At 35.2% G+C, this 24789-nt stretch overlaps 1 protein-coding gene across 10 annotated transcripts in view; it reads left to right on the forward strand.

Annotated features, from left to right (window-relative positions):
- The window catches only part of LOC140155571 (prolyl endopeptidase FAP-like), a 647798-nt gene that overhangs the window by 355797 nt on the left and 267212 nt on the right, over window positions 1–24789 (forward strand). For 2 of the 10 annotated variants that reach the window (XM_072178464.1, XM_072178459.1), the window contains exons 1-2: window positions 14941–15517; window positions 16201–16233. The exons of 4 other annotated variants lie outside the window; for them this stretch is intronic. In XM_072178464.1, coding sequence (XP_072034565.1) covers window positions 15272–15517; window positions 16201–16233 — 279 coding nt within the window. In that variant the 5' untranslated portion in view covers window positions 14941–15271. Of the gene's footprint in view, window positions 1–14940; window positions 15518–16200; window positions 16234–24789 lie in introns of those variants that run through there. 4 more of the 10 variants (XM_072178458.1, XM_072178461.1, XM_072178460.1 and 1 more) reach the window with 4 other exon arrangements.

A 24789-nucleotide genomic window follows, 5' to 3' on the forward strand; every position in this document is an offset into this window, starting at 1 on the left:
GAAGCAGCAAGTCCCTTCCCACTATTTTCTGATAAGCTTTCATCAGTTGCTTGCAAATCTGTATTATGGTTTCAAGTTCATAGCCCCCTCATTGTCAAGTGATTTGTGATGTACATCTCACGTGTTATACTCTGCGTGCTGGCCAAAGGCTTCAACATAAAATATCAAGAGCTATCTTAAGAACCACCAAACCAATACTAGTACTAGGCTTGTTTGTACTCATAGGTTTTTCTTCAAGCCTCTTGACTTATCGCTACCAGGGGATGCATAACAGTGAAATATTTGCTTAGGGTAGGAAAGCAACTCATAGTACTTGCTTATAAGGGTCCATTTTACTCTGATGAAAAATACTTGCTTTTAAAAGTCCTTGTACGCAGGTGATATACAACTTGAAATACAACAGGAAATCAAAAAGTGAAATGGGTCATTTGTTGCTGCATTTTGAGATGAAAGTGCAATGAGGTTGGCTTTCCTTTTGTATTTCTGTTATTACTCATTTCTTTCAGTACACTTTCTCCCCTTGAATTTCTTGGTTCAGGTACTGAGATGTAGTTATAGGTGTAATGTAAATAGCCTTAGTTATGGACATGTGTTCTCCATGCAAATAGCCTCATTGGCATATATGTGGTATAGCCATGGTTGCTTCCTTCAGCATTCTCCCCTCGAATTCCTTGGTTCAGATAAATGGAGCCAAAAGTGTAACATAAATAGCCTTATGTCATGATACGTGTTCTCCATGCAAATAGCCTCATTGGTTGCTTCCTTCAGCATTCTCCCCTTGAATTCCTTGGTTTTAGTTAAGTGTTACATAAATAGTTAAGTGTTGCATAAATAGCCGTAGTCACCAATGCAAATAGCCTCATCAGCACATAGTATAGCCGTGGTTGCTTCCTTCAGCATTCTCCCCATGAATTCCTTGGTTTTAGATAGATTTAGTTAAAAGTGTTACATAAATAGCCTTAGTCACCGATGCGTGTTCTCCATGCAAATAGCCTCATCGGTACATCGTATAGCCATTGTTCTCCTTCAGCATTCTCCTCTTGAATTCCTTGGTTTTAGATAGATTTAGTTAAAAGTGTAATATAAATAGCCTTAAGTCACCGATATGTGCTCTCCATGCAAATAGCCTCATTGGTACATCGTATAGCCATTGTTCTCCTTCAGCATTCTCCTCTTGAATTCCTTGGTTTTAGATAGATTTAGTTAAAAGTGTAATATAAATAGCCTTAGTCACCGATACGTGTTCTCCATGCAGATAGCCTCATTGGCGCATAGCCATTGTTGCCTCCTTCAGTATTCTCCCCATGAATTCCTTGGTTTTAGATAGATTTAGTTAAAAGTGTTACATAAATAGCCTTAGTCACCGATATGTGCTCTCCATGCAAATAGCCTCATTGGTACATCGTATAGCCATTGTTCTCCTTCAGCATTCTCCCCATGAATTCCTTGGTTTTAAATAGATTTGGTTAAAAGTGTAATATAAATAGCCTAAAGGCTGGTTCAAAGTGAATATTCGAAGGCGAAAATTCGGCTTCGAATACTTTTTGTGACGTCAAAATATATACGGCAACGAATAAAATATGATGACACGCCGAGTTGAACCGGATTAAATATCGCGCAACTGATAGTGAGATACTATTGATTTATATGAAAGGCTCGAGGTCACCTGAATATCGTTCAACGAACGATGATTTCAAAAATCCCCAATGAAAATTAAGGCATCTGGAATGAGCGTTTTGAGCGTTTCGACAGTATTTTTGTGGGACATGAGAGCACATCAGACATATCGAATTACATTATGAATCTGAAGAATGTCTTTCTGATATCAAATAATTTTCATTTTTGAAATTCACGATATAATACAAATTTCATGACAAATTATTAAAATTTGATATTTTTCACATATTGATATATAACAGTCCTCGAAGTAAATATTATAAATCTAATGATATTTTCTTAAAGTGTATGTAGCTGGGAGGAAAAGCCGACGATCAATTGAACATTTTGCCCTTTCATATTGAAGATATGGATTTTTTTTCCCAAAAAGACGTACTTTTTTTGGGTGTTTTTGACATGCTCTCAAGACTGCAAAGCCGATTCTGCCATTTTTTAATTCGCGGACCTATTTTCTCAATAATGATAAAAAATGCGACTTTTTGGTGACTCAAATTTATGTATAGACTTTCCACTTTTATTTAAGCTATAATTCGCCACTCTTTCTGATTAATAAGTCTAAAGCCTCAAATAGTTTCTGTATTTTACCGAACTCATTAGGGTTACACAAATGGCGCATTGATTTAGTGGTGTGCCCCTTATTAGTGCAGTACAAGCATACCCATTTTTATATGATATGAAAATAAAGGAAAATGCCTGGCAGGCAATAGCATTCCAATGCTGTAGTGATGGTAAGTAATGTTTTATGCAAATAATATGATTTAGGCTTACAAACATAACCTAAATGTACAAGTGAATGTTTCCATACTAACGTAGCTCCATTTAAATCGACTGATGCAGAAAAAAAGTCTAACTCCAAATTCAGATTTATGCCTCACCCCCGGTTTTACATAAATAATGTTTGGCCCCAGTTCTAGGTCCCCATATGCATCTGTCCCTGGCAGAGGATGTGTGAGGGTCTGGGGGTGGTAAATTATTGGTTATTGATATAAAATGCATTTGCCATGGAGGTTCACCCATTTTTGTCATCTTTTCCGCACTAGCGGAATTCTTGACGTTTTTGGCACCTATAAACGATGTTATTTTGGGCGGAATAAAGATGTAATGCGTTGTTATCAGTCAAATTCATAATTATAATTAATATATAAGAGGGCAAAATAAGTAATATGTAGGAATGGATATATAGCGCTTTGCAATGAATATCTTCATAAACTATGCAGAACAACCAAAACCACGAGCGTTGGTACCATATCATTGCGTGTTCTTTTAAAATAAATTCTTGTTTATTTCTATAATTTGTGAATCAGGCATTAAAACACATTTAGGCCCTAGCAATGTAGGCCTACACAAGTTCGGAACGAGACCTTTTATCTTTTGACGCGTATTTCGGTCAAATGCCAAAATTGATTGCTCAATGGATCATGAAATGAGAGCAATACTACTTTGATGATACCGATCTCAAGTGGATATCAGCCAATGAAAAAAGTATTCACCTGAAATATATTTGTAGGAGTTGAATTTTGTTGAACTCGACAGATATATATTTGGTTGGTCACCGTGGGTGGTCTCATATATAACACTTGTGAGGGCTGTCATATTTGTCGTCGCTTCAATCATATCTTATGATATTGATATATTTATTTATTTATTTATATTTATTTATTTATTTATTTATTTATTTATTTATTTATTTATTTATTTATTTATTTATTTATTTATTTATTTATTTATTTATTTATTTATTTATTTATTTATTTATTTATTTATTTAATTATTTATGTATTTATTGACTTATTTATTTATTTTTATTTATTTATATCTATTGACTCATTAATTTCTTGATTTGCTTTGCAGTTGAAACATACAAGAAGGTATGGGTCAACCTCCAGCGCCTGTTACAGGCAGGTCATAAATGCCCAAAAGCGTTAAGCGGGTGGAGTCTACTACGGGGTCCAGGGGCAAAGCCCAGGCGGGGTCAAGGGGCTGAGCGCCATGAAGCTCCTGGTTTTTGGCATATTAGAAAATATCAGTGTTTCAGAGTACAAATTTCACAATGAAAGTAGTAGGCCTATAGATCTTCTTCTCTCTTTCTTTCCTTTTCTCTTCCCTTGAGTCCCTTCCCTTTTCTCTTCTCCTTCCCCTTTTCTTCCCTCTTTTTTCTTTTCTTCTTTCCCCTTTCTCTTCCCTCTTTCTTTCCCTTTTTTCTTTTTTTCTCCCTTCCCCTTTTTTCTCTTCTTTCCCCTTTCTCTTCCCTTCCCTCTTTTTCTCTCTTTCCCCCTTTTCCCTTCCCAATTTTTTACTCTTCCAGGGTTTTTTTTCCGGGGGGCAGCTTGCATCCCCCCGGCTCCCACTGATTACGCCACTGCTCCTATTTAGACCCATTTATATAGACATTAAATCATGACAATAGTTCAATGGAGTTTACCTATTATGATTTTATTTACTTAGATTAAGGAAATTCTCTAAATTTTGCTTACCTTGGTCAACGGGCAATACTTGTTAACAGTAGGGCAACGCTGTGAATTGTAGAAATATATCTTTCTCCGGTTCATAGTTTTATATTGAAGCCGCATATATTTTGACGCCCAAAACGTATTCGAAGCCGAATATTCGCCTTCGAATATTCACTATGAACCGACCCTTAGTCACCAATATGTGATCTCCGTGCAAATAGGCTCATTGGCACATAGCATAGCCGAGGCTAGGAATCAATAAGTACTTGTTCCACATCAATGTTGATGTTTATTGAAAAACCTGCCTCTCCAAATGTAACATTAGATGCTCTTGAAATATCCAGAATGTATAGTTTATGACTTGTTAATTTACAAATTATTTGGATCTTATATTGAATTTTGATGTGTCAGATTCATCCATTATCAATGAAAACTGATGGGTACCAATCATTTTGATACAGCTTGTACACAGGCCCGTACGCAGGGTGTGGGGTGCGGGGGTGCGACGCCCCCCAAATTTGGCAAAGTATACAAAAAGTCCCCACATTTCAGATTTTGCGAGCGTATCAAGCCAAAAAAATCAGGTTTTTTACGCTTTTTTGGACAAAAAAGGTCCCAATTTTGGGAAGAAATTCCACTTTTAACAAAATCACCATCCCCCCCTTAGAAAAAAAATCCACTTTTTCAAAATCAGCACCTCCCCAAATGAAATCCTGCGTACGGGCCTGCTTGTACAGTTATTTTTCTATCAATGCGCTATTCGATTTAAAATCCACACTACCTCTGTGGAAGATTTTGGAAATATCGGCTACAGGGGAGTATGAATTTCAAATGGAATTAGCACATTAGGCAGCTCCATTTAAATTTCATACACCCTCTAAGAAGGATTCAATCTTTATCCTCCACAGAGAGAGGGTGAGTTTCATACGGAGCTGCCTAATGTGCTCATTCCATTTGAAATCTATACTCCCCTTGTAGCAGATATTTCCAAAATTTTCCACAGGAGGAGTGTGGATTTTAAATGCAACAAACCAGTTTACTCAAAAGACACTTGTACATAATCCTTTGTTTATTTAGAACATGTCATCAGTCTATCGTACCCTCCTTTAAAATAATCATGCCCTGATCACAAGGCTGACATTTTCAGATGACACCATTCCATGAATGATTTACAGAGTTTCACGAACATGTCATCGCCAAGTTTAAATTATGCACTGCAGTCACATCCATTTATCACATGCAATTATGAAATATTGAGAGACAGTTTCAATAATATACACTAATGTTAATGTTTGTTTTAATATGTCGGAATATCAATCAATACTGATTAGGGAGCTTTCTATATAATGATGCTCGATATATAAATGAAAGCGTTTATTATGCTTATTGTTTTATATGTCTGGTTATTCAATTAACTAATGAATGCACAAATGAATTTAATTGTGCTAAGTTATCAAGTATTTGTACCACCATAATACACATTTCCTCTGTTATCTTTATGCATATAATAGACTTCAAGAATAAGTGTTTGAGAGGTTGGTTTATTTGATTTGTTTGGGTTTTGACAATCCTGGATAACCCAAGAAAGCCTCTTTATGAAGCCTGTTTCCATTTGAACACCAGGATGGATTGGGATAGTCAGGAGTTGACACTTTACTCTTTGCAAAATTGACTAATTAAGGGTAGAGAGAAGGGGGGGGGGAAGAATGAGAGAGAAAGACAGACAGACATTACTGAACATTTTCATCACAATTGTTGTTGAAACATAGCGTAGAAGAAATTTCATAAAATGGGCTAAAAAGTACCAAAAGGCCTACAAATCTTAATATTAGGGTGTCCAGCATCCCGCAAGAGGGCAAAGACTTTGCACAGGGAGGAAGTTGCCCCTTCGCTCCCCCCCTTTTCCTATGCCACTGATACCACCACTCCATATGGATCCTGGATTGCATTTTGTTCAAATTAATATAAAACATGCTTCTTTTAACTCTCCACGCTGGTGTTGACTGCAGACGACAATTTAAAAAAAATTTCAAACATTCAAAAATTTCAGAATTGTGTATTTTCATGTCCATATTTGGAATCAGCATGAAAAATGCATTAAAATGAGTACAAACAAGCCTAGTATTGGTTCAGAGGCTCTTGAGATAGCTCTTTTAATATCTCAGAACTTGGAACTTTTTACATTACATTGAAGCTTATGGCTAGCATGCAGATCATTAATAAGTATAATGAAAGAAATGACTGTAGCTGCTTCATTAACCATAATTATGAGTAAATCAGCGCCAGAAAGTCATAGGCATAATCTCTGTTATAGCTGCCATGTGTGATTGCCTGTGGTATATGCATGGTGCATGCATTGAACTCATGCATTACACAACCAAATATATACAGAGCAGCTAATGGAGATACAACTGTCTGTGAACGTAACTAATATAACTTAGTTGCATTATTCTTATGTGTGGACTAAAAAAGATGGATGGGATGAATGCAGAGAAAGTGCCACAAAGTATTGTTCACTAGGATCCACAGCATGCTCATCTATCAGGACACAGTTCTCTAACCCCAATACATTTGCACATTCATTGAATGACCTTTGAAAATTTGGGTACAAAAACTCATGCTCTGAAATTGGGGTCAAATTATGCACTATGATTGTTTAATTGAGGATATTGAACTATGCAATTGAGATGAGGCCATTGTAGTGGTTACTTCTTCCTCAGGAATATTTTGATGAAGTGGCAAATTTCCATGCATTGGGATATTCCACATAAAATCCACACTCCCCCTGTGGAAGATTTGGAAATATCTTCCACAGGGGGAGTATGAATTTCAAATGGAATGAACACATTAGGCAGCTCCATTTAAATTTCATACACCCTCTGAAAAAAATTCAACCTGAATCTTCCATTGAGGGAGGACGAGTTTCAAATGGAGCTGCTAACATGTTCATTCCATTTGACATTCATACTCCCCCTGTGGAAGATATTTTCATAATCTTCCACAGGGGGAATGTGAAATGAAATAGAATAGCCTATTAAATGTCAGACATTGACCTGTTTGCTATGACTTTAGGACATAGTAATGGTGCACTATTCAACTACAACAGCAACATCAGTAGCAGCTGCTATAACAGTGAGAACAACAAAAATAATAACAACAACAATAACTACTGACCTTTTCATGTATTCAGGTCCTACTTTTCACTCGACATCATTCTCAAAAGTAATGATAAAGTTTATTATACAATTTAGTTCAGACTATGTGATGAAAGGGCCTTTACAATATCTTTTGAATTTCTATAATGTGATGAAAGTTCCTTTAATAGCTAATTTAAAATCTAAGTGTTTCTTAACCTTTCTGTCTGCAAGAAGTGATAATTGGATCCATTGATGATGTATCTGGGTCTAGTGTTCCTGGGGATCAAATGGTCATGTTGTAAACATGGATTATATGATGTGGGATGAATTCTGAGATGATGAAAATATCCAAGATGGAGAAGAGGCAATTCAGAGATGATGAATCGAGGTATAGTGTTTCTTAGGCATGAGAATTTTCATGTTTAAACCTGAATTTAATCATACTTTTAATTTCAGCCTGTTTTTGGCCTTTTGAACCCAATTTCACACACCTTTTCAGGTTTTTTCAAACATTTTAGGTTTTTTCATAGATTAAATTCTCATGGCTTGTTTCTAGAGTTGAGATCAAATGGTCATGTCGTAGACATGGATTATATGTTTGATGAATTATGTTTTGATATGAAAGAAATCGTCCACAGAGGGTGTATGAGTTTCAAATAGAATAAGACAGTTGGTTAACTTCCATTTGAAATACACATTACAGTTTTGGAAGATAAAGGTAAAACCATAATTAAGGGGGAGTATGGGTTTCAAAATGATTAACCCTGACCAATTACATATTTCGTAACAAAATGTGTTCAATGAAAATAACAATAAAATAAACCACATAAATTCTGATGAATAATTCATTGGGAAATGTCACCCAAAACAGACAACAAAATCAATCACTGTTATTTTACAGATGTATGTCAGGGATGAATTTGTATTACGTTGTCATTATGTTGTTCGTCATTTGGCATAGTTCCCAGGGATAAAAATCAATATAGAGCTCTAGGCCTAATAGTACCAGATGTACCATAACAAAATACACAGAGGAACAACATATTTGTGCAACTTACGTTGTTGCGGTTTTTGTGCGATGGTAATCAAAGCTGAGTGCAGTAGGACGATTTAGCCAACTCAAATATTAAAATATTTGAGTTCAAGAGAAGCATATTTAAGATATTAATATCTTAATAAGACCGTAAGGTTGTGATGCAAGTATTGTGAAAAAATATTCAGAATTGTATGAAAATGAAAAGATCAAGCCTACAAAAAATGATTTAAATTGACCATGTGTAGCTTCTATTTATATGAAATTGCTAGCGCTCTCTGTCACAAGCTGGCATTTATTATCTATTACACACATCCCAAAGACACAGTTTCAACAGTAGATAGCCACTTCATCAATACCATACCAATTTCTGTATTAGGTATTCCGATATCAGCAGTAGATAGCTACGTCATCAATAACAATATCAGCAGTAGATAGCTACGTCATCAATACCAATATCAGCAGTAGATAGCTACTTCATCAATATCAATACCAATATCAGCAGTAGATAGCTACTTCATCAATACCAATAAGCAGTAGATAGTTATTTAATACCAATATCAGCAGTAAATAACTACTTCATCAATACCAATATCAGCAGTAGATAGCAACAACATCAATACCAATATCAGCATTAGATAGCTACTTTATTAATATTAATATTGCCTTTCTTCTCTATCAGCAGCAGGGAGCTTCTTTCAGATGGACACCAAAACACTATAAACTTTTTGCGATAACAAGACCAATGATATTTAAGAAAATATATAACCCAATTTTAGTATCACCTTAGTTTGGCCCCTATGAAATATGTTGTCTTGTGTAAGCTTTGCTTTTAAATAACACCTAAGTGTTTGTTAGGGAATGATTTACCCAATCTCTTTTGCGCTTTAAAGGTAGCGCTGTTGCTATTTTCATTAACTTGTGGTATGTTGTAGATTGGATTTTTAAGAAGCGATAGATCTTTTAGGTATGTGTAGTTAATTAACTCTGGTATGACAATATCTCATTAACACAAAGAATGGGCTATTCCAGTTGAAATCCACACTACCCCTGTGAAATATTTTGAAAATATCTTCCACAGGGGAAGTATGTTTTTTAAATGTAATTGGTCAGAGGTAATCATACTTCCCCTGTATTATGGTTTAACCTATATCTTCCACAACTGGAGTGAGTATTTCAAATGGAAGTTAACCAATTGTCTATTCTATTCAAAATTCATACTCCCTCTGTAGCAGACTTTAGCTAAATCTTCCATAGGGGTAGTGTAGATTTTAAATGGAATTGCCCAATATATGTTACTGATAGAAGTCAATTTTAGAAACTGTCTTGTAAATAGGTTTAGTGAATAGAGATATGTGTGATGTAACAGAATGAAATTGAATTAACTGTAACAATCAATTAACTTAGACAGTAGCATCATTAATGCTGAGTGCTAATTACTCCCCACTCATTCATCAGTCCAGCTAGTTGTGTGGGCCTGCTCTTATGACTACCAGCTCTGTGATGAGGTAGATAATTATGTATCTCTTGGCAACTAGGATGATGCATGGGTTGTAATAATGTGTAGAGAAGAAGATGAATCGGATGAGAGGAGCATAAGTGAATTACTGGTCTTGGAATCAATGTGCCTACTCACAAGATTGGTGATAAGAGACATTGGTGTGTACGTAGTCTTACACAACTGGAATCAACTTGGGACAGTGGTTGTGTTGCGAGGCTCGTCCTATTCTCATAATAATTATTAGACAGTGTTGATAAAGACAGATTGGTTGAAAAGGCACCACTGTATCTTAATGTCTATGACCGGAGATAACTTGTAGCAGACAATCTATGTTTAACCCTCTGGACACTACTCGTCATGCTTGAAATGCTCATTTCAGTAGCCAATTATGACTAGGCTTTAAACTATTTATGGTCAAACTTGAATTTGCAGATGATATTATTAATACCCTCCTTGATTGGTTAAAAATTGGACACAATATTCATCTTGGCCAATTGGCAGGTAGTTCTCACAGGGTTAACAGAGAGGCACGAGTGCAATGACATGGTTATTTACCGGTGGAAATAATTTGCAATTTTGGACAATCTCGATATTGGTACAGAAGGACACCAGTCTATTTATACTGTAATAGTTCTGCAGTTATGATATCTATGTATGAATTGGTTAAAAGAGACATCGGTGTATCATTACTACAGTTGTATCTGCTCAACTGATCATAATGTACATTTGCCGCTGAATTAACTAGCAATGAGTTGGTAAGACACAACCTTGGTATCACCGGTCCGATACTACTAGCAATAATTACCCGTAGAATCCAACGACAAAACCAGATGTCATATGAACTTCCACTATCGTACATTATTCATCATGGAGATGGCATCGGGATGTTCTTTTGATACCTTCATCATCCCATCATGGCCGCCAAATAATATTTGATAGCGAATGTGATATAGCAAGTGATACCGAATTCCACATGCACATGTAACATTGTCAGTTCAGTAAACTTTCAGGTAGAGCCTAGTAAGGTGAGGTACACCTGGTATTACTAGCTGCACTTTTATTCATTAACCCTGTATGGATAAATAGCAAATGTAGAAATGTACCAAGAATATAATTCTTCTGCTGATATTGGTATTGATGAAGTAACTATCTACTACTGATATTGGTATTGATGAAGTAGCTATCTACTACTGATATTGGTATTGATGAAGTAGCTATCTACTGCTGATATTGGTATTGATGAAGTAGCTATCTACTACTGATATTGGTATTGATGAAGTAGCTATCTACTACTGATATTGGTATTGATGAAGTAGCTATATCTACTACTGATATTGGTATTGATGAAGTAGCTATCTACTACTGATATTGATATTGATGAAGTAGCTATCTACTACTGATATTGGTATTGATGAAGTAGCTATCTACTACTGATATTGGTATTGATGAAGTAGCTATCTACAACGAATATTGGTATTGATGAAGTAGCTATCTACTACTGATATTGGTATTGATGAAGTAGCTATCTACTACTGATATCGGTATTGATGAAGTAACTATCTACTACTGATATTGGTATTGATGAAGTAGCTATCTATCTACTACTGAAAATACATATTCATATTGCAAAGAAGCATATTCATTAAGTTAAATAGGGCATTTTTTCAACAAATTGAAGAACTGGATTGGCACTTGATGAACTGGATTTAACCTTGTACACCCATACTGATTTGTAATGCAGACCTAAGATTAAAGAACTAAGAGAGTCAAGACTTGAAGCTAAAGGTATGATATCAGTTATATAAGCAGACTGACACACGCACACCAGCTTATCACTCACACAGACGTACCTGTGTAGAGCTGCCAGCAGGTATTGTTCTATTGCCAGCATAGTCACACTGACAACTCTAGCGCACATGTGGAGTCATAACTCGGATAGATTTGGCTGCCTGTGAGTGTGGCTTTAACCAAGTGCTTACACACATGGCATTACATCTTTTGTACATACGTAAGATTGTATGGTGACTCTAACCTCGTATTACATTGCTCATGTTTTAATAACATACTGGGTGTAATATTATCTACCAACTATCACAGTTGGAAAGCTGCAGGGGGGTTATTGTGCTTCACAGGAGCATTTTAGCTGCATGGTGTTTATTGTGCTTCCCAGGAGCATTTTACTGTCTTTTCTGATGCCACTTCAGGATAATTAACATCTTCATAATCGTAGTAGTGATATGAATTTAGTGAGATCTACTATCATGCAACATTGACTTTTGCCTTGAGGATATTGCAAAAGCTGGCTGAGGTCATTAGAAGTTTCTCCTCCAGTAGATGCAGATGTTATTGATGTGAAAGATTAAATCACACATTGTTTTACAAGTAGACAGTCAACCAGTATCTTGCTAACAGTATCTCTCACTGTGCTCTAGCAGATTGCATAGATCACACTGCAGACTTGAATGCATGCATATGGGCCTCCTGGTTTAGAATTCTGCCCATGCCTACCTAGAGGTACCCATCATTGACATTTTACAAGCAAGAGTCGAGCTAGCTAAACATCGCAGTGGTATGTTTCCTCCAACGAGTAACCTATGAATACATATATGTGCGAAGAAGTTTTAAACTGTTTTTGAACAGGCTAGCTAGCTTGACAGACAGGATTTTTTTGAAGGCAAAGATATTTGATAATCTCATGCTAGCATCTGGGCATAATATTGTTAATGATACGATAGGAAACGTGATAGCAAAAACTGCCAATACCAGTCAGCACTAAAGAGAACTCATTTTCATATCAGTGCATATTGTCTCATGCAGCTGTGTATGGATAATATAGTAGGAGCAGAACAATTCTCTGCTATAATCAACAGTATGTCATCTACATTTGTGTGTCTATTAAAAAACTCAACTTAAGTCAACATTTTTGTTTTCTGTGTAACCGTATCGGATGTATATAGGACGTAATTAGTCAGTCGCTGTGGTAGGATCTAATTAGATGGGAATATCTTCAGGTATCCAGTAAGGTACGATTTGTGCCGTGAATAAACTACACAAAGTTTATTCATGTGGTACGCTGCGACTGCTGCAAACAAAGGTATTGGATTACTATTGAATTAATTCAACCATTTGCTGTTATAAAACAGTGAGTACCGAATTGAAGCTTTTAATTTGATCTGGTAGTGAGTTGTGAGCATCTGCGGTGTGACTTAGACATATACATTAGCTAACAATCAGATATGCAGACTTAAAGGAGCTGTATGATACGACGATCACTAGCTGAATACCATGCCACATCACAGTTGATGTATATTTTTGTAAATGGCATATGATGCTATGCAACACCTACGGCTAATCATACAACCAATTTGATATCATTATATCTGCCTCTGGTGGTGAAAAAACAACTGGGGTGCTAGTGTGTTGATGATAGCCATTTGCTGGTGACATTTTGTGTACATGTGATTGCTAGGAGCGAGGAGGAGCTGGTGGGCATTGGTAATTCCTCATTGGAATGTAATCCCACTCATACATTCACCGTCTTAAGCTTTTGACTGTGCATATTACATACCTAGTTGTGCATGTGTTAGACGAGGCAGTTCCATCATATTGCAAAATATAAATCTCTAAATGAAATGAAAATTATTTCATCGTACCTGCAAAAAAATTTGTATCCTACTTATGTGTTCAACTTGACCGACTGAACGAGGCAACTTTATTTACATATAACAACTTAATAACCTGTAATTTGTATCCTACTTATGTGTTCAACTTGACCGACTGAACGAGGCAACTTTATTTACATATAACAACTTAATAACCAGGTTCTACGACTACCATGCATATGGATCCCAGATAATCAACTTGATGAGTCGTCGCATCGTTGGAAGCTTTTCTCGTGTCGGATATATTGACTTTTTGTCGCACTGTTTATATTTGTTCGTCTACTGAAGATAGCAACTTCTCTCTCTATATGCACACGTTTTGTATCACTGATTCTAGCCTCTTGCGATTTACTGCAATCTTGTAAAATAATTCTTCCTGAATTAAACTATTCACCCAAATATTTGGATTCTATTTTGATAAACCTGTAATACACTCAGATTTGTTCTCTCCACACGAATCAAATTTTAAACGGCTCATTTAATTATATAATAGATGTAGCAGAGCAATAAATTTCTGAATACAAACATTATTATTAAATCTAATATGCAAGCAGCTGTGTTTTTAACAGGACTTTCTATATATTCTACCTCGTTGTAATTTAGACATACATACACACTCACAAACGGGTATATATACACTCACATATTAATGCACAGGTTAACGGTTTGATGTCACCGATCACTTGCTGAATCTAACAACCGGTTAGGCAGACGGATTGTAGCCATTTTCTTGATTAATTTGATTTCTGTATGACATCATTATCAAGGACGACACAAAGGATCTCTTTCTGACTTGGATAGTAACTTGTTGATGAAACATTGATGAGATTTTTCGTAGTCGATGCACAAAGTGACGTCATCCAAGGCTACTACATTGTTTTTTATTACATCAACTATTGTCTTTTTATTCTTCATCTCGCGTATTCATCTCTGTAGAGAGCAACTTACTGCCTTATAGAAATCATATTATGCACAAACTTTTTTGATAATTCTCTCATATTTTATGTTAGCGTGATTCTTAGTAACAAATTTTAGACAATTTTGATGTCGACAAATATTGATATATTCTACAATTATTTAAACATCTGATGTCAACTTTAAAGACGCTGTTTTGATATTTCTCTCATCGTGAGTTTGTGATTTATGCTAATGTGTAGAGCGTACACATAGCATCTTCATTTTTGTGTGAACCCTGAAAATATTTGTAGTGGATTTAATATTGGTCAGCATACTCTATAAAAGTTTTGAATCTTCATTTTTGTGTGAACTCTGATAATACTTATAGTGGATTTAATATTGGATCTTCAATACCTACTTTAATATTGGATCTTCAATACCTACTTTAATATTGGATCTTCAATACCTACTTTAATATTGGATCTTCAATACCTACTTTAATATTGGATCTGCAATACCTACTTTAATATTGGATCTTCAATACCTACTTTAATATTGGATCTTCAATACCTACTTTAATATTGGATCTTCAATACCTACTTTAATATTGGATCTTCAATACCTACTTTAATATTGGATCTTCAATACCTACTTTAATATTGGATCTTCAATACCTACTTTAATATTGGATCTTCAATACCTACTTTAATATTGGATCTTCAATACCTACTTTAATATTGGATCTTCAATACCTACTTTAATATTGGATCTTCAATACCTACTTTAATATTAGATCTTCAATACCTACTTTAATATTGGATCTTCAATACCTACTTCACATGCTTTCTGCTATTATTTGTGAATCCTGGTAATATTTTCGATACGGATAGTTGTACAGCGAATAAACTTACAGAATGGCAATTTACATGGACCCCGAGATGATGGATAAGATGAACAAGCTGAAGGCCATCAGCGAAGACGAGATTTTGAAGAAGTTGGACAAGGCCGGCAGGCTTCCTGGCGGCTCTGCTCAACTTGTTCAGCAAAGATTGAAAGCTGAGGCGGCCAGAGCAGCTGGTGGAAGTGCGGGTACTACCCCTACAACGAGCAAAGCTGCGACTATTGTGAAGACGGCTCCGCAAGGACCATCCAAGAAGGTGGTAAGTTAGTAATACATGGCATTGAAAACTCACTGTGGCATGATCTCATCCACTCAGGCAACAGCTAGCCATATAGGTTTCAACATAAGAAAACACCAGTTTTGAGATATTTTCTTAAGAACCACTGAACCAATACCAGGCTTGTTTGTACTCATTTCAATGCATTTTTCATGCTGATTCCAAATATGGTCATGAAAATTTACAATTCTGAAATTTTTGAATTAAAAAAAAATTGAAACTTGTCTGCAGTCGACACCCACGTGGTGGAATAGGATTTTTTTTTGCTCTGTAGACACAATTCCCATCTTTAGCCTGAGGAGACCTGATCATGCCAGAAGTTGAGGTTTCTAAATTTGCTAGCACAGCAGTTTAAAGCTTATTTTATACAAAATCTATTATTAGGAATTGGGAAGCAAGGACAAAATCTTGTTGTGACAAAAGACAATTTTAAATTTAAACTTTTGATTTGTACAAAAAATATAGTTTTCTTCTTCCATGTTTTATTTTAGTATGCCATTTATAATATAATTTTAATTCACGCTCATGATAAATAAAGCCTAAAAAGGCTATAATTTTATGATTTGCTGAAAACTTTTCATTGCATTTCCATATTTGCCATTTTTCTTTGATATTTTAGTTATTTTCAATTTGTTTTATTTTAATTTATGTTTATACATTCACAGGCTAGGAAAGAAAATGTCGAAGATGATGAGGAAGTAAGCGTTGACCAATTATTTTCATTGTCAGTGGTGACACCAGGGGGCATTAGAGCACCCTCCCTCCCTCACAATCCTTCCCCCACTTTACCCTATTGTCAACATAAGAAATCTATAAAAAGGTCCATGGTTAGGCAAAAAATGCTACATTTTAGGCAAACTTGGGCAAGAAATGCTACATTTTAAGGCAAATTTGGGCAAAAAATTGCTACATTTTAAGGCAAATTTGGGCAAAAAATTGCTACATTTTAGGCAAATTTTGGCAAAAAGTGCTACATTTTAGGCAAATTTGGGCAAAATACTCCATTTAAGGCAAACTAGGGCAAAAAATGCTGCATTTTAGGCATTCTTTCAGACCCGCCCTTAAAATGCATCCCCCTTCCCCTTCCTCTCCCCACCCCTTGAAAAAACCCTGGTGTTGCCATTGTCCAATCCATTTTAGTTGAGGGCCAGATCCATACTCATGTATACAGACTTTATTCTTGTGGTAGCCATTTTGATACTTGGATGAAAGCTGTGATTGGACGATTTCTAACCTAATGCTAACATACTATTGGCACATTTTTGCCATCCCAAGAAAAACACATTGTCTATTATGCTATTTACTTGTAGGTATTGTGTTTTACTGTGGGATAGTGGATTTGCGAATTTGTCCATTTGAGGGTTCGGGTTGAATATCAAAATGGCTTCTTTGTAAAGTCTGTGAGAGAAGAGTAAGCTTAAAGTTGATGAAGGGGAACATTTTAATTTGTTCTTTTAAATGGTGTTGGTCTAACTTTCTTCTGTTCAAAATTATAATTTCATTATAATGAAAGATAATTTATTATAACTCTGTGTGGTTTTCATTAGTACTTTTATAACATGGTTCAATTTTAAGATTCAAGAACATGTTTTTCTGATACATATAACATTGGTATTTTCATTTGTTCTGAAATATTTGAATATAACACAGCTTATCTCTTTCTTGGATCTGAGCTTATTTAGACCCTGCATTTAGGTTTAGTTATATTTATACATATATATAGAATAAAAATATATAGCGGTTCTCTACTAGTCCCTGCACTTAGTTTATAGCAGGTACTAGGCCTATATGATATATAGCGGTCCCCATTTGGCCTCCCCCCCTTTGCCCTGCAATAGCCCCTCCCCACTGCCCAGGAATAGCCCATGCACTTAGTTCAGCAGGTTAGCTCTACTACATGTATGGTATTCAATAGATTTGAACACCGTATGAGGAGATGAGTACCCCCTTATGCCTTGTTACGTCCTACATGTTAAATGTCATACATGAATTTACCCCATACCACAACCTTAGTTCCCCTCTGTCACTTTGTTGATTATACGATATACAGGGAAGACTATAGTCACAGTATAGAATTAAGCTTACCCCTGTTTTCATTGTATACTTGTAAATTATTAATCAGGGAATATGTTCAGTGCGTAACAGCAAGAAGTCCATTTGTGCAATAGCTGCCAGGCATAATATTTTAGATAAAATACATAATATAGAATGCAGATATTGTCAAATATGTATAGGGCAGCTGTTGCAGTTTTCAGAGTATAAGAGAAATAAGTCCCTTTATGCAACTGATAGCTGCCAGGTGTCATATTTTAAATTATGTACAATATAAAATGCAGAAAGTGTCAAATATGTATAGGGCAGCTATTGCAGTTAAGCTTTTTTTGCACAAATTACAATATCATTTGCTGTTAGGCTTTTCACTTGATTGCAAATTTCTAGGGCATCTGTATAATGAGCACCTCCGAAAAGAAAGACCTTGCTTGTTTGAGTGTCAATACTTTGAGCACAATTCATTATAAGCAATACAATGATCGTGTGGGGAAATTTGTTCATTGCAGTATGACACCACAATTTGGTGCAAATTAAAAAAGATTACGCAGTGTGAAATTGCATAGCCTGATGTGTTACACTCACCTGACATGAGTGGCAGTCAGTGTATACCAGGCCCGTACGCAGGATTTCATTTGGGGGGGGGCTGATTTTGAAAATTTTCCAAGGGGAGGGGTGATTTTGTGAAAAGTAGACTTTCTTCCCAAAATTTGGACCAAAAGCGTAAAAAACTTATTTTTTGCTCTAAAATCCTGAAATTTTGGGATTTTTTGTATACTTCACCCCCAGTGTACAGGCCTGGTGTATGCCATCAGTTGCTAAGAACCAGTAGTGTCAGTGGATAGCAAATGTATCCTTTTACACAGTAAATGATGCACTTTTGCATCAATTGCATGTGGATGTGTATGGGCAAAGACTGCATTAGGCAACAACATTATTTGGCCACAGTCACATTAATCAAATACTCATGAGCACATTATTAACAATATTTTCTTTTGTTTTTAAGTTTCATGAAATTTGCTATTATTTTTGAATTTTTTTGCCAGCATTTGAAATGCTTACTATGTTCATGTATTTACAGCATGCCTGCTATGTCCAATTCTGCTGCATGGTTTATACATTATACCCAAACCTTATATTTTTAGATTTATCCCACCCATTTTACTTATAATTCAACATATTAATTTCTTGCTTGTTTTTCACATATAACTATTAAAAACCTAAATGTTGTAGAAAGAATATTGTCCATGTTGCATTTTAAAGATTTACACTGTAAAATATGCATAGAATTGAACTTGTTTTTCAATGAAGAATGAAGTATGTATATGGGATAAATGCTTGTTTGGGAGAAATATATTTATTTTTTAAATATGATATATCCTTAGGCTAAGTAAAAAATAAAACATGTTTCACGTCCGGTTTTCGAAAAAAAAGGAGGAAGAGGGGCTTTTTATTTTCTATTTTTATCGCAAAATTGGTGTAAATACCCATACTAAGAGCTGTTTTAGCGTACAATCCGTACATACAATAATGCCTGGAAAAAGGAGGAGGCCCTTTTTTATTTGTTGTTTTGAGAGTTGCACCCCCTCTAATGATCACAAAACCTTCCTAAAATGTTTCTTGTATCTTAACAAGGCTATAGAAAGCATCCCAACTTCCTAGACATATTTTTTGAAAAGTTATAACTGAATTTCAAAAATAAAATTTATTTGAGAAAACCTCAAAAAGGAAGCGGGAGGGGACGTGAAACATGTTTATTTTTTTATTTGGCCTTATATAAAGCAGACCTCGTAACTCAGATTCAAGGGCCATTATGTGTATACTTGAGATGTGCTATGATAATCCCATGGCTCATATCTAGACCTATATACATACCTATTATGGTAACAACATTTTAGACAAATTAGACTATCTTTTGAATAAAGTGCTCAATCCCAAAAGGGAGAGCATATAAATTTATATCTATCTCTGCATTTTACTCACTATAGACTATATTCCATCTAAAATCCATACCACCCTTGTGGACGATTTTGGAAATACCTTCCACAGTTGTAGGATGAATTTCAAATTGAATGAACACATTAGCAGCTCCATTTGAAACTCACCCTCCCTCAGCGGAAGGTTCAGGTTGAATCTTTCTCAGAGGGTGTATGAAATTCAAATGGGCTGCTTAATCATTACCCTTGGCATTTTATCAAATTTGAATTTCAACTTGTGAATTCAAAATGAAGAATTTTATTTATTTATGCTACAGCCAACTGTTTAAACAGTCATTTTCCAATTTAAAACCACAGAATAACTTGAAATAACAATGACTTAACAATTTTTTGTTATTATAAAAAGCAAGAATTTTATGTAAATTGTGCTACAGTGTTTTTGATTTCTTGTCAGAGCCTTATATGGTGTTGAACATTAAGTCAAGTTTTAAAGACATGCAGGAAATCTGAATTAATTAAAAAGGTAAAAAAAAGTATGGATTCTGTGTTGGCACTTGCAATAAAATAATGCCAAATAAAGTAATTTTGCTTGGTTTGGGTCTCATATGATGTTGTAAAAAAATGGTAAAATTAAAGATTTGATTTGTCATCTGTAGCAGAGGCTTCAGAAGATTCAAAATATTGGGGGGGGGGCAATGGTGCCTGGCCCAAGTTATTTGGGGGAGGGGTCTATGTTACTTGCCCATAGCTACCTAAATTATTGAGGGGCCAAGATCCACCGGTTTTGGAGCTACTGTGTAATTAGATGCTAAAAAGTGGTGGCATCAGATTTTTTCTGGAGGAGGGGGGGCATTGGGAATTTTAGGGGTTTAAAAATCATGAACTGTCTGCTAAATTGCCGCGGTAATTTTCAATGTTTTGTTTGTTTATATGGGGACAATGGGGGACTCTGACAGCGGGCAATTCCCCCATGTCCCCACCATTTATAGGCATCATTGATCTGTCTGATGCCGATATTACGCGATAGAGACATGGTATCATTGCATCTGCTATAGTATATTATTACATCATGTCATGATTTGTACAGGCAGGTTTTACATCGCCACTTTCTTGGATCCCCTAATGAAGGCCCCTTTGCAAATACTGTTCTTGTCTCACAGAATACCAAATTAAATAATGCATGTCTATCATCAATAGACCTGTAATTAGTATGCCAAATAAGGTCATTATGTCTCATCTGTGCAGATTTTACAGGAACTGAGGTCTCTCGTAGGATCCCTAATGAAAACCCCTTTTCAAATATTGTTCTTGTCTTGTACAGAACAATAGATTAAATAATACATGTCTATCCCTATAGCAGCATTTGTTGTTTGTCAAAATAATATCTATGTGTCACTTTGGCTGTATATTTAATGCTCTGCTGCATGCTGGCCATAGGCTTCAATATAAAAAACCTTAGTTTTGAGATACTTTCTCAAAATATCAAGAGTTATCTTAAGAATCACTGAACCAAGCTTGTTTGTACTCATTTTAATGCACTTTTCATGCTGATTCCAAATATGGTCATGAAAATTAACAATTAACCCCAGACAAAATAATGAAATTGGAAGCAATGATTTGCGTCTTTGTCAGACGTTCAACAGACATATATGATTTATTTGCAATAAGTATGTAACAAAAATATATAGCATGCATATAAGGAATCAGCCCCCAAAACCTGGACTTATTAGCAAAACGATATTTAGATTTACAAAGGACCCTGATGAACTATCAAAAGTCACCACCCAAGTGACCTACACAATAAGGGCTTATAAATATCTTAAAATAAACAAGAATATTTTAGAGGACCTAGATGAAACCTATCTTAAGTCACCACCCTCGTGACCCCTACAGAGGAGCTGAATAATATCTTGTTAATATAAAATATAAATATAAAATAAGGAATATTTAATATAGCACCCCAGATGACCTATCTGAAATCACATCCCCAGTGAACTACACAAAGGGGAGATTATAAATATCCAAACAAAGAGCACAGCCAGTAATATTATATAAAATGATAAGGGCTGAAACCTTTAACAATATTTGTGCATGCAAAATATATAATATATATTCCTGTCAGATGGTTTCCAGGAATCGTACATTCATATAGGGGAAATCCCTGACAGGTTAAATTGGATACTTGATCCATACTAAAATGTCTACATACTTTAATTTGTGTGCATTTCTTATCCATACTTAAATAGATATATGTTTCAAATTAGAAAATCTCTGCCAGCGGATTTTAAATTTGTTTAAATTGCTGCTAATGCTTTAGCATTGCTCACTTCAAATGACATGGTTAGACATGTGTATTTTTTAATCAACTACAGCTATCTCGTCCTTTTCTTTTAATTTTTGTTTGAAAAGCTATAACATATGAGATAACATTTAACTATATGCTTTATTAACCCAAGGAGAGAGAATCCACTTGAGTTGTACATTTTACGATGAAGTTAAAGTATCAGCAGGAAGTTCTTGATTGATATAGCAAAGGAAGGCACCTATCAAGAGTTTCATGATTTTAGCAATTTACCGCTCTCAAAAGGAATTAGACGACTGCACCAAACCAATCATCAAATCACGAATATCGTGACCCAATCTTTGCTCTATCAATTACGTTAGAATTGCTTCTTTAACTTTAACATAAAAACTTTAAATTTCTTTATAAATTTTCCGCACCACCACTACCATACTCTCAATATGAAAAATTGCAAAGGGAGTGGTGGGTGGGAAAGAAAATTTTTTAAACACAACCTAGTCTTGTTGAATCTGACAAAATAATGACGAAACAAGAAATGATCGGAATGCAAAACATCGCCTGTGTACCACGTGACTTGGCAACAGTACACAAATTCACACAATAGGCCTACCAACGGGGACCACAGCATTAATTCTGCAGGGGTTAAATTGGTTTTCAATTGATGGGATTGAAAACTTTATTAACCCCAGACAAAATAATGAAATTGGAAGCAATGATTTGCGTCTTTGTCAGACGTTCAACAGACATATCGCTCATTCTACAAAATCCGGTGCCAATAGCCTTTTTTCCATTCTTTGGTCCACAAAAACTTTGTCGAGCATTTAGGGCATCAAATATGTTGTTTTTCTGGTAGAACTCAACGAGATCTACACGGACATATATAGTTTTCCATACTTTAAATGCTTTCTTCAGCCTGATTAACCCTTGCAAAGGCTCAAAAATCGCTAAAAATGCGTTTCCACAGCTCAAGTGTCACATCTAACCCTGAATATTTTCTTTGAATAAATGCGATTTCTTTACATATTTGTTGTTTTTAATTAGATAACGCACCATCATATTGTTTATCAACATTATTTTTAGTGATTAAAATGTCTTTGTGTAATTCTAAAATAAATTGCACTTTCCACCAAAATGCTGTGAGCTACGTTACTCTTTTTTAACACACGTTATTGGAAAGAAGTAAAACAGAGGTATCAATGTAATTTGCGGTTTTTGAAAGGAAACACTCATAGGTTTTTAAAAATCACAGTAAAAATCGTGATGCTGTAGCATTTTTGGCATAGAAATGTTGTAAACATTGAAATTTCGACCGACCATGTTAAGATTGGTGAGCTACGTTACCAGGATTCTATAGTATGCACTTGTATTACATGTACTTCCTAATAATATGTGAAAGCTACCAGTGGTCGAACCCCATTTATATTAGAATTAACCGACATAACGTTCTAACGTTCGCAAATCACATTAAAAACATTAAAACCAGTGAACTACGTTACTGTGAGCTACGTTACACACTCATTTAAGCATCTTCAAAACTTCTATGAAATGGTGAAATCTGTTTTACATTTCACTCAAATGATCTTTAATTTGCTTTTTATGACCTTGGATTGAGTAAAACCAGCCCATTTTATAGTCGGTAACGTAGCTCACATTACATTGAGTTTTAGTGTTAAAAAACATCATGACTTCCTGAAAGAAAACTATGCAAGTGGTGTTGGCAATTCTTTACATCTGAAAGTAGTGATACATTTACTTTTAAAAAACACAAAAACCAGGTCTTTTTGAACAACTTTTATTTTTTCAATTTTTTTAGTGGATTGGCACCGGATTTTGTAGAATGAGCGATATATGATTTATTTGCAATAAGTATGTAACAAAAATATATAGCATGCATATAAGGAATCAGCCCCCAAAACCTGGACTTATTAGCAAAACGATATTTAGATTTACAAAGGACCCTGATGAACTATCAAAAGTCACCACCCAAGTGACCTACACAATAAGGGCTTATAAATATCTTAAAATAAACAAGAATATTTTAGAGGACCTAGATGAAACCTATCTTAAGTCACCACCCTCGTGACCCCTACAGAGGAGCTGAATAATATCTTGTTAATATAAAATATAAATATAAAATAAGGAATATTTAATATAGCACCCCAGATGACCTATCTGAAATCACATCCCCAGTGAACTACAAAAAGGGGAGATTATAAATATCCAAACAAAGAGCACAGCCAGTAATATTATATAAAATGATAAGGGCTGAAACCTTTAACAATATTTGTGCATGCAAAATATATAATATATATTCCTGTCAGATGGTTTCCAGGAATCGTACATTCATATAGGGAATTCCTGACAGGTTAAATTGGATACTTGATCCATACTAAAATGTCTACATACTTTAATTTGTGTGCATTTCTTATCCATACTTAAATAGATATATGTTTCAAATTAGAAAATCTCTGCCAAAGAAGTTAATGGATCATGCAAGAACTGAATGAGAAATAAACTTCCCAATCCCCCAGATTTTTAAACATATTCTATTTATTCTTTAATTTTAAATCAGTTAAGCCTGGGGATATGGGAAGATATATAGGAGACCAAACGGTGACTGCGAGTGCAAATGGTCTATGGTGCAATCCCCTACCCATAGTGGTTTGTCAATATTACGCATATCTGGATGAACTATATCTGTGGGTAATGACATGTGCGTTTGTTAACTCTGCTCTACAAATTTTGTGTGCCACTCGTTTATATTTCTGGTACATCTAAGCCCCGCACCATGTTTTTCTCATCAAGCGAGAAATGTGCCATGCTATAAAAGTGTACAGAGAACTAGGATAACATGCCTATTCTATAAAATACAATAGGTCCACATACTTCTTGAATCAACGTGATAACTAGGCGGCTGCGCAACCTCACGAAAAAACTTGAACACAATTTTTGATTTTGAATTTTGT

This window comes from Amphiura filiformis, chromosome 6, assembly GCF_039555335.1.
Source record: "Amphiura filiformis chromosome 6, Afil_fr2py, whole genome shotgun sequence".
Taxonomy (NCBI): domain Eukaryota; kingdom Metazoa; phylum Echinodermata; class Ophiuroidea; order Amphilepidida; family Amphiuridae; genus Amphiura; species Amphiura filiformis.